Genomic DNA, 12,203 nt, shown 5'->3' with positions numbered 1-12,203 from the left:
ACTTTTAATACTAGAATACCTCATAATTTAATAATCTAGTGTCAGAAGTCTTAAAAATTCAAGACAAAAAAGGTATGCGATAAAATAACCGTTGATCTACCCAAAACGGACGCAAATGACCGGTAATAGAAATTCGTAATTAATGAAATCGATTCATTTCCGGAATATGAATGAAGGTACCAGTTTTCGTTTAAAAAAAAAAATTTTTTTTTGAATTTTTTTTTGATATTCAAAAAACGAAAATTTTTAAAATCGGTTTTTCTAGAAAACGGTGTATCCTATCGACTTAAAGTAAGAGTACCTTTTAGTATTATAATACCTTATATTTTAATAATCCAGACTCAAAAATGCTTAAAAACAAAAAACAGAAAAGTTATGCGATAATATAACTGTTTCCCCACCCAAAACGGGTGCCTATGACCGGTACTAGAAATTTGCAATAGATGGAATCGATTTATCTTTGGAAGATAAATATGGGTATTAATTTTCGTTTTTCTAAATAGAAGTGTTCTGGAGATATTTAAGAAAAACTAATTACCAGACGCCATCTTCAAATAGCTCTAGCTTCTTTAGGAAACATTTTCGGACTAGGTGAATTGGGTTAAATTGTCTTAAAATTATCTGAGGAATCTCCTGTATTCGTTTGTCGGTAGAGTTTCTGGACACCCTGTATAAACTTATGTCCGCAAATGCTTCGTTTCCTAGATAGGGGGTGTAAAATTTTTCTGACAAACTAACGATTTATTTATTGCTCTAAAGCCGGAAAATATATGCAAATGAAATATGGTGGGTTTTAAGAGGTAGTTATTGCGCATCTTTTGATGTACAATTAGGAATTTAGTATTCACCATCGGCGCGCATACGGGTAATATGACCCTTATGTGAGCCACTGATGAACATAAAATTGTTAATGTTATGTCAAAAAATGTACAATAACTACGTCTTAAAGTCCACCAAATTTCATTTGAATATCTCAATCGGTTTTAAAGCAATAAATAACTCGTCAGTTTGTAAGAAAAATTTCAACACCCTCTATCTCAGAAACGAAGCATTTGCGGACATAGGTTTATAAGCTAACTGCCATTATTTTTTCATGCAGAATACCACTTAAAGTTAGCCATACTTATTAAATAAGTTTAAATTAAAAAAAAACACCCTGTATTTATGAAAAACAAGGCCAGTTGTTACAGTATCTAACTTTTTTATTTTAGAAATTAAAAATAACCAGCTTTTAAGGTGGTGTGTTAATTTCTTGGAGAAGAGTATTTGTTAACCATGCGGAAATATTCAGCTCAGTAGTTATCTGCTGAAGCTGGATAAAAAACCAATCAAAAACTTACTGTGAATTTATTTTGTTTCACTATACTTGGTCCGACTGTATACTTTGTTTTTCAACAATTAAAATCACAAAAAAATTATTCACTCCCATCTCCCACAAGCGAACGAAGACAGAAATCTTTACTTGACTTATAATGGAATAAACTGAAAATTGATGATACTGGGAACAAAACCCAGTGCATGGCGAAACGCCAGACGCCCGATCTGTTTAAAATCTCCAGCGGGAATCCATGTTATGAGTGATGAAATTTCAGATCCAACCTTGTAGCGTTTTACATGTCTGCTCTGATGGGATCAGGGATAAGATTAACTACATAGATACTTTGGGTCGAAATGGGGCTAGTAGAAGGAACAGACACATAAAGCTTCTTTGCCAACGGCAGCTCATTTGTTGTGCGGTGGCAGGTCGTGGAATCGTTAAGGGGAGGTAAGAGGGTTTAAAGAAGATTAACTACCATAACCAAATAAGCAAAGGATACTTACACAGATTTGAGGACTTTCCTACTATTTAAAGAAATTTGGACGCCGTTTGAAAAATCCCCAAATTCACATATCGAGTACTTACTGGACATATTATGGGAACCAATTTAGGGACATTCATCTTAGATTCCTCGTTTGGGTCAAACTGGGCTATTATTTACCATCCTATGGCTTCTATGCCATTTCTTTTTCTCTACTCTAAAACTTATTTCGTTTGTATTAGACATCTGGTTAATAACTTTCCAAAAAAAGGTTACAGAAATAAAAATAGGTACATTTTATAATGTTTATTTAAACCTTTAGACTTTATTTTTACTCTGAGAATAAACATGTTCTCAAACAGGAAATGAATAATAAAAATAACTATAAATTTTTAATAAGACTTTACCATGGACAATAAAGATTTTACAATCTTTTCTATTTCCAAAAATACACAAAATTTATTATTACACATTATTTTTACATACATAATAACTTTTTAGAGCAGTGTATCAAAACAAAGTTTGACTTATGCTGTCAAGTCAAACGTCATTGCTATTTTATCTAATTTACATAAAACTTTCCGAGAGTCCATGTTGAAAACAAACTATTAAAATATTTAAAACCTTTACCAAATTAATATCCACTTGTGAATTTAATTAAAACAAATATTATTTCATACCTTTTTTAAAACAAAATCCATCGTCACACGTCAGACTTGGCACTTAACCAAAATTTTCCATCCAAGATTGGGGAAGCATTCAATTCTAACCAAACAGGAAACAGGACCAAAGTTGAGACCAAATCAGAAATCTCATCCGGGAATCAGGAATTGAATACAGGAATATTACCATAACATCATAAAAACAGCAACAGCTACACAAAAGACAGGAACCGCGCACTTCTTTACCGGCATACCAAACTGCATCACAATAATATTGTATACTCGATTTTAACATGAATATATCCAACGTAATGCTGTGAAATTTTGTACCAATATTCCTTAATATTTACTGGACAAATTGCAAGTGCTTCACTTCGTTTACCATAACGAAAAAAGCCAATTTAAGCCGGTAAGTGCGATTTTCTGCGAGTCTGTGAGTTCTACGGGAAAAAGATGTTTAACCTTCAAACATGCTTTTAGAACTACTTATTTTTCTTCGTCACATCTCTCGCGCCACTCACGCGTCCAGCCGATGGCTCTTTCGGCTGAAAACATTGACCAATCCTCCGAGACAACTCAACGATCTTTCAAAATTCTGGCCAATAATAACAAAAATGCTTCCCGCTCAAAAGAAAGGGAAAAATACCAGAACTTTTTAAGGATTCATTCTAGAATAATGAATGTTTCCACAAATAAACAGGAAATTTCCTAACGTTTTTCAATGTTGCGAAATATTGAAATATTTCCAACAGGAGCGGCTTAGGAAATTTTAATGATATATTAACTCACACAATAAATTAGAAAAATAGATATTTTTCTTGGGATAGGATATAAAATTAATGAATGCAATTAACAAAACATTGTAGCGGAAATTTGTAATGCTACAACCTCGCCAAAGGCTAGATCTCGACTGATCTTAATTTTACTAGCGACGCGTCGCTACGGCTCCCAATACAAATAAAAGATTGGTTCCTGTTTATTCTAATCGATTGAATCATTTATTTATTTATATCTTTCCCTTCCAGGCCAAACTCCGACAGTTACATCTTCTTCAGTAACCAAGAAAAATGCACCTGCCAAAACCAATCCGACGGTTTGCTGGAGCAGACGACGGCGCAGCGACAGATGTGCGGAAAGTGCAAATGGAAAAGGATTTTCGGAATCGGGAGTTCCAGCGAGAGTCGCGACATGGACGCCGATGACGAAGCGAACGTGAAGAAACCGAAGAAGGACGGAGGGAAGAAGAAGTGTAGGAAGGCCTACGGTATTGAGTTCAAGGATATGTGGTGTACGCAGTGCAGGTGAGAGTTTTTTTCATTTTAATCAGAGCCTCTAGAGCAGGGGTGTCCAACTTGCAATGCCTCAAGGGCCAAAACTAAAACCTTTGATGTTGTCGCGGGCCATATAATAATTTTGTTACAAGTAATAACAAAATAAAGTGAGGTATAAAAATAATTAAAACAAAAAAGGGTATTATTTCTTTTATTGCTCAACAACTACATTTTTTTATAAACGGAAAATTTATTGATAACACTTTTCAATAATCAAGACAAACATTGCAAAAGCAACGAAAAAGATGTATCCAATTAGTGTGAGGACTGTGGTCGATCGGCTTCATCCACCAATGAAGAAATGTCCACCTCCAGTTCAGTTGTAGACAGTCTCATAAGATGACGTAAGGAAGAATCGGTAAGGTTGCTTCTGTTTTTGTTTTTTAATGTATTTCATGGAGGAAAAGGCACTTTCACATGTATATGTGCTTCCGAACATTGACGTCATTTTCAGTCCAAAATCTCGCAGGTTTGGGAATTTCTCCTTTGACAGTAATTTGAAAAATTCAGGTCCCTTTTCTTGTCTGGTGATTAGGAACATGTCTGCTTGAAGATCACATAACTCAAGCTGTAAGTTGGGTGGTTGATCATCAATGGTTGCTCCAAGAGTGTTATTATAAAGTAGACTGCTTTTGAGACTTTCAATTTCTTCAAATCTTGTATTGAATTCATCAATAACTTGTTCAATTTGTGAAATGCAGGATGAAAACTCAATATTTTCCTCACCGTTGAATTCTTCTGTTATTTGCAGACAGCTAGGGAAGTGTGTCAGGTTGTTCTTTTCCAAAGCACGTTTAAACACGTTCAGCTTATTCCGGAATCCGTTTATCATTCCGATCAAATCTGAAACCGTCTGGTTTCTTCCTTGAAGACTCAAGTTTAACATGTTAAGATGATTAGTCAGACCTGTTATAAAAGCTAACTGTCTTAAGAATTCTGGATCCTTAAACTTCTCTTCCAGTTTAGTTGTGTCAGATGAAACGTATTTGTTGAGGAATGCAGGGATTTCCTTTCTTATGGCAAAAAATCGTTCCATACACTTTCCTGCACTCAGCCACCTTACATGGTTGTACATTAGCAAGTCTCCATACTCAGCCTCTGTTTCCACTAAAAACTGCTTAAGTTGCCTGTGTAAAAGAGATCGATTTCCACCTCTAATCATATTTATAATCTTAATCACGGTTTGGAAAACTTGATCTTCCTTGACTGATTTTCCACATAAAGCTCCCTTATGTATAATACAATGAATTATTGGGCAAGTGACACCATTCTCTCGAAGCAGACCCACTAATCCAATTTTTTTACCTGTCATTGATGGGGCCCCGTCTGTTGCTATGGCTGAACATTTATCAAAGCCTCCAATTCTGTCAACTGTTTTCTTCACAGCCTCATAGATGTCTTTTCCTTTTGTTGTTCCATAAAGAGGACAAATATCAAATAACTCCTCTTTACTGGTAAAATCATCAAAAGTAGTGCGCACAAATATTAACAGCTGACTAACATCGGTTTGATCAGTGCTTTCATCCAAACAAAATGAGAAATATGAACTTTTCTTAACCAGGCTAAGCATAGATTTTTCTACTTGCTCACCCATAGCAACAATCCTTCTTTGTATGGTTTGATGTGAAAGTGGCACTGATTCAAATTTCTCCGCCATTTTAGAATCACCGAAAGCTTTGACCATTTCAACAGCACATTTTTTTATCAAATTGCCATCAGTGAAAGGTTTTTTTGCCTTTGCCAGCTCAAGCGACACGGCATAAGATGCATGCAAAGAATGCGATTGAGAATGTAATATTTTACTGAACATACCAGTTTGCTGTTTAAGCTTTTTCTTCAAATCTGCAACTAGGGCACGCCGACTTTCATTTGTGTACGTAGCATACTTATTTTCATGCACTGTTGTGTAATGTCTTCTTACATTATATTCTTTAGGCACTGAAACGACATTCATGCACACTAAGCATTGCAACTTTCCATTATTGTTAGCAATCAAGTAATCACTCTCCCAAATTTCTTTGTAAATTCTGTTCTCACTGTCAATTTTCCGTTTTACTAGTTTTACACTCATTATTGTATAAGAGGAATCAAGACAAAGAATTAATCAAGTTCACTGTTCATTAGCAACGTAATAGATTAGCCGACTAGCCTACGTGTCAGTAGCACACTGGCACGATGGCGGCTGGTGACGGATGGTAAGCAGTGGGAGGTGTGGCCTGCGTGAACTGTGATGCGCAGTAATCATTGCAGTTCTCATTGTGGTGGAGGACGATTGTGTTCGTTACACGTCTGCGAAGCGGCACGCGGTACAGTACTTGTGATGTAAAAACACTGCTAAACCATAAAATATAAATTAAAAAATCTTTTTTCACAGTGGCAGCATTTAAAGAAAATATATGCTTTTCGAAAATCTTACGTGGGCCACAACAAATAGCCTCGCGGGCCGGATGCGGCCCGCGGGCCGCCAGTTGGACAACCCTGCTCTAGAGAATGTCTCATTACTCTGGGCTAATTAGCAAAATACAAGGAAAGTTATTTACCAGCAATTTTATTGCTGGAATCGAATCTTATGATTGTATATATTAATAATATAGGAATGCAAAGTCCGCAGATAGTATGCTACTTTTTTTATAAACAAAATGGCGCCCGAAAATCGTGTATTTTTTTTCAATTGTTGCTCTATAACTCCAAAGATTTTAACTTTACACCAAAAACACCCAAATAAAAATTCACCGTAATTAAATTCTGCATAAAGACGTGTTTTTCCCGATTTACTTCGACAAAAATTTTCCCCGGAAATTGCGGGTTTTTCCAACAAAATCTTTAATTTTCAACTAAAATTTTAGATAAGTAATTGTTTATCAATAATAAAATGACTTGGTAATACAAAAGCTCTTTTCGTATAGATAATAATTCCAGAAGCCGATGAAAATTGAATGAACAGTTTAGCAACAATTGAATTGTTAATTAAAAATTTACGGTCGCTATAATACCCACAATAATTATGATACATAAGAATAACTATGATTTTTGTATAAAAAGACACTGTACCTATCTAATGTACTTTACAGAATTGAAATTGAACTATTTTAGCGGCCTCAGGAATATTCTAAAATTATAAACAATTTTTTTGCTTATAAACAATTAGAATATCTCGGGAAATATTCAATTGAATTAAATCATGAAAACGGTATCGGAAAAAAAGCGGCAGGACGCTTCTTTTAAAAGAAAAAACGTTTAGTTGTGATGAGTGGTTCCTGAGCTACAACCGGTCAAAGTTGACCGGCATTTACGGCAAAGATATAAACAATAGGATCATAATTTTCGTACCATCACCATTTTAGGTTTGTCCTCTTTGTCCTTTAGTTTTGTCTTATAATGTAATCTCAACGTTCAAAATCGGTATACGTTAAAAAAATGCATTTTCTCGACTTCCCATGGAGCAATTTTCTTCATTATTTTTTTGTTCCCAAGTAACTCGAGTAGAGCCATCTAACTAACGCATTATTAAATGTGAAATTTGCTTTTGTTTTGTTATAATGGATTAATTTATTTATAAGAAAAGAAAACTACATATTTTTTCCAGTTGTAAACTTTTTTTAGGTAAACGTACTACAAGTGTACGTTTTACCGTTAAAAACACAAATATTCTCATTTGAAAGCTGTATAATTACCTATTTAAACAATCTTTATTTAAACAAATTAAAAATTTTTGTTATAATCAATAAATTAATTTATTATAACAAAACAAAAGCAAGTTTGTCATTTAATAATGCGTTGGTTAGATGGCTCTACTTGAGTTACTTGGGAACAAAAAAAGAATGAAGAAAATTGCTCCATGGGAAGCCCAGAAAATGCATTTTTTTAACGTATACGGATTTTGAACTTTGAGATTACATTTTCTCCAACCTAATTTTTGATTGGAATTTTGCTATTTTTGGCAATTTTTACTAGTAATATCGATAGTTTTTATTATATCAATATATGTTATGAGTATTTTAAAGATTTGAAAATTGGTGCGGAGAAAGAGGACAAAAATAAAAAGGTGATGGTTTGAAAATTATGATCCTATTGTTTATATCTTTGCCGTAAATGCCGGTCAACTTTGACCGGTTGTATCTCAGGAACCACTCATCACAATTAAACGTTTTTTCTTTTCAAAGAAGCGTCCTGTCGCTTTTTTTCCAATACCGTTTTCACGATTTAATTTAATTTAATATTTTCCGAGATATTCTGTTTGTTTATAAGCCAAACAATTAGTTATAATTTTAAAATATTCCTGAGGTCACTTAAATAGTTCAATTTCAATTCTGTAAAGTACATTAGATAGGTACAGTGTCTTTTTATACAAAAATCATAGTTATTCTTATGTATCATTATTGTGGGTATTATAGCGACCGTAAATTTTTAATTAACAATTCAATTGTTGTCAAACTGTTCATTCAGTTTCCATCTGCTTCTGGAATTATAATCTATACGAAAAGAGCTTTTATACTGCCAAGATATTTAATTTTATTGATAAACAATCACTTATCTAGAATTTTAGTTGAAAATTAAAGATTTTGTTGGAAAAACCCGAATTTTCCGTCGAAAATTTTCGTCAAAGTAAATCGGGAAAAACACGTCTCTATGCAGAATTTAATTACGGTGAATTTTTATTTGGGTGTTTTTGGTGTAAAGTGAAAATCTTTGGAGTTATATAGCAAAAATTGAAAAAAACACGATTTTCGGGGGCCATTTTGTTTATAAAAAAAGGAGTACACTATCTGCGGACTCTGCATACCTATATTATTAATATATACAATCATAAGATTCGATTTCAGCAATAAAATTGCTGGCAAATAACGTTTCCTAAAAATAGCCTATTCTCCGATAATCTGCCCAGACTATATTTTTATTAATACTTAATTACTTAATCAATAATTAGCTTAGTAAATGAATGTGAAATAGGTCGATACCCTGTAATTTTCCGTGTCACCGCAGAATTGCGTGAAAATTTGGATTTCGGTTCCTCTTACCTTCCACTTCACCCTTTAGACACGGCGAAAACGGCGGATTCGTTGGAAAAATATTCCTATTAGTTTTTTTTTTGCATAATCACATTCGTGACACATCCCAAAATAATGTTCAAGAAGTCGCCCACGCGAAAAGTGATCCAAATTTTTTGAAACAATTTTTTTAATCAAATTGCAAAAGTCCGGACAATTTTTTTAGGTTTTTTGGGACCATTCTGGACAAAAAAGGTCTCTTTTAATTTTTCTCTAAAGTTGATCGTTTTCGAGTTACAAGCAATTTAAAATTGAAAAAAAAAACGAAAGATGGCGATTTTCAAGGCTTAATAACTTGGTTAAAAGTTATTATTATTAAAGTCAGAAAGTGACTAAATCAATGTTTAAAGTCCTCCCCTACAAGATCCTGAAAATTTTTTTGTCATTCTTTGATTACTAAGCTGTTATTTTTAAGTAATAATAATGAGCGCCATGCACGCATTTGGCGGCCGTCAATGGTGAGTGCGCAGAGATGCCATTCCGGCAGTCCAATGCTGCATCTTACTCACACTCACATTTTACAGCCGCATCAATACGATCTTACCGCTCATTGGTAATTGTTCCATGGTGGTGGTTGCGTGTGTGATCTTATTGTCCACAGAAACGATTAAATGAAATTAAAATAAATGTAAAAACTATATTTATTTTAATCGGTAAAAAGAACGTGAAAATGTCTCGAAAGAGGGTTTGTTATTCTAGCGAGGGTGCGACCGCACAGGGTGTCTGCTGTGACTCTACTGAACTACAAGCGTTAGTTTGTCATTATGTGGTTTTAAGAACCGTCTTCGAATGCATTTAAAAAGTGATTTTTTGATAAGGTCTGTTTATTAAATGTGGAATTTTTGTTTTCCATACGTAAACTGAACAGGCGATTAACATATGGTTTCGTATAGATATTATGAGCCGGAAGAATGTGAATTTTAAATGGGACATATTATTTCATTTTGAAAAAGTTATTAAAAATTAAAAATTAAAATTAGCAAAATAGTAATTGAAGCGTGTCGCCACAACACCCCCTTTCGAGAATATAAGACGATAGATAATACATATACCTATACATATAATGAAAATTGAAAATAACAGAAAAATCAACGCAATGTTTATACGAGGAAAGGAAAAATCACTGAATTCACTGAAAAATGTTTTAACCGACACTTGCTTGACAACTTCCAGTAAATCTTGTTTTTCTCTTCGGTCTGCCGTTCTCATTGTCTGTGTTAGTTTTGCTGGACACTGTCATTTTCTCTGGCTCGTGATGTATACTTTCGTAAAGCTCGTACGCAGGTTTTAATCTGTCTATGGGAATTGTTACTTCTTTTCCATTTACACGGACGACAAAAGTCTTGTCACCTCGCTTAATAACTGGAAAAGGACCGTGATATGGGTTTTCTAAGCTGCTTTTGATTGTATCACGGCGGGCGAAAACGTGAGAGATGGTCTTCATGTCTTTGAATATAAAGGTGCTTTTGGGACGGTTGCTTAGGACGTAGATTTTCGAAATGGTTTCGAAGTGTTTTTAAATAAATATGAGCACTGTCGTCGGTGTTTCTTTGCGACGAAAACAATAGTTCACCTGGCAAACACAATGGTTCTCCATAAACGAGTTCGGCGGCTGAAGTACCTAAATCTTCTCTCCACGTTGCTCGTATGCCCAGTAACACTGAAGGTCGAACACTGTCGATGAAACCTTTCTACCATACCATTTGCTTGAGGATGATAAGCGGTTGTCCTTAAATGGGTAGCCCACCCACCCCCCTCCTGGTTAGGCTATGATATTATATAAAACAGGTTTTTTATACCCAAAAATATAAAATTGTGTAAACTCATTAAGACAATCTGTTAATCTTTAGCATATGTTACCAAATGATGTATAAAATTCACTCGATATATTATATATTCTTTATTTAAAGCTATACTTTGTTTAACGTTAATAACGGAACATTGCGCTCATGGAGATCAGTGTTGCCAAACCTCTCGGGCATGGGTGGCTACTTGACTGCCGATATACGATTAATTCTATCTAATCAGTACGGCGTGGCATCAGCGCGCTTCTATCGTCCATAAGAAATACATTGGCCTATCTAACCAATGTTGCGTTCTTAACGTGAAACGCAACATAGTGCTCTTATATAGACACAATGTTGAGTATAATATAATATGTTCTTCTATTTTAGGTGGAAAAAGGCGTGCACACGATTCGGTAATAACAAGGCTGTGAATAGACGATAGGACCGATATGTGAATCCTTGTCAAGAGATTTAATACCTGTGATTTTTGTGAGGAAGTTTCGTGACAGTTCGAAATACAAAAAAATATTTTATAGGTTTCTATTTTCTTTGGAATGCAGGGTTTGGAGGGAGTGAGGTATAGGTAGTATTGATGTAAGAGAATAAGACACGATGTTTTCATCAAAAGTTCACATAGGTACTTGTCACATAGTAAAGATGTGTCATTCAAAACGACAGTACAAAAATATATTCTAGAAAGGGCTTATGTATTGTTTGATAAACTCTACCAACCTGTGCAGAAAAAACATAAAAAATTTCCAAATCTTTGGTTATACTATCAGCTCTTCAATCATTTAGAATAAAACAGATTCATGTTTTTGAATTTCGTATGAATTTAAAGTTCTATGATGACATAGTGTTAACATGAACCGAATGTTAGGGAATAGGCGATTAATTGCTGTTCTTTTTGTTTCGAACGCTTGACGCATGACGTATAATATATCTATGTCATATCATTGGTATATCCCAATTATATTTACCAATGCGTATGACGTATATATACTATATGTATATGTCATACGTCAAGTGTTCGAAATAAGAAAAAAGCGATATTAAAATAGCCCTATTAAAATATAATAAATATCATTATAGTCCATGTGGTGAGACCGCTTCTGTCTGAAAAATTTCTGATTCGGTTTCTTTGTGGATTCCTATTCAAAAATATCTCCTTTAAACAAATATGAAGGGTGCCGGGCGAAATTTTTGGGCAGAAATTGTTTAAACAATTTTTTTAAACAAATACAAAAGATCACCTTTTTTGGCCCCTAAGAATATTTTTTATGTTTTTTGGGTCATTCTAAACAAGAAAGGTATCTTGTGATTTTTCTCAAAAATTGATAGTTTTCGAGTTATAGGAGATTTAAAATCTGAAAAATGCGAAAATACCCATTTTCAAGGCTTAAAAACTCATATTTAAATTAGTATTTTTGAGGTTGCCAAGTACTTGAATTTTAGTTTAAACATTCATTTTCAAGATTCTTTAGACTGATCGGGTCTAACTTCAATTTACACCGTTGTTATTTAATTGTTAATTATGCGTGTCCATCCGATTTTTTTGCCGGTGCGGCGCGCACTT

The 12,203-nt window shown here is 34.1% G+C and overlaps 1 protein-coding gene across 1 annotated transcript in view; it reads left to right on the top strand.

Annotated features, from left to right (window-relative positions):
* LOC114324546 (uncharacterized) overlaps positions 1 to 11,160 on the top strand; it is a 33,202-nt gene extending 22,042 nt beyond the window's left edge. The window contains exons 6-7 of the mRNA XM_028272401.2: positions 3,487 to 3,762; positions 11,015 to 11,160. Coding sequence (XP_028128202.1) covers positions 3,487 to 3,762; positions 11,015 to 11,069 — 331 coding nt within the window. The 3' untranslated portion in view covers positions 11,070 to 11,160. The remainder of the gene's footprint in view (positions 1 to 3,486; positions 3,763 to 11,014) is intronic.
* Positions 11,161 to 12,203: the final 1,043 nt, after the last annotated feature.

This window comes from Diabrotica virgifera, chromosome 8, assembly GCF_917563875.1.
Source record: "Diabrotica virgifera virgifera chromosome 8, PGI_DIABVI_V3a".
Taxonomy (NCBI): domain Eukaryota; kingdom Metazoa; phylum Arthropoda; class Insecta; order Coleoptera; family Chrysomelidae; genus Diabrotica; species Diabrotica virgifera.
This window is presented reverse-complemented; position numbering and strand designations above follow the sequence as displayed.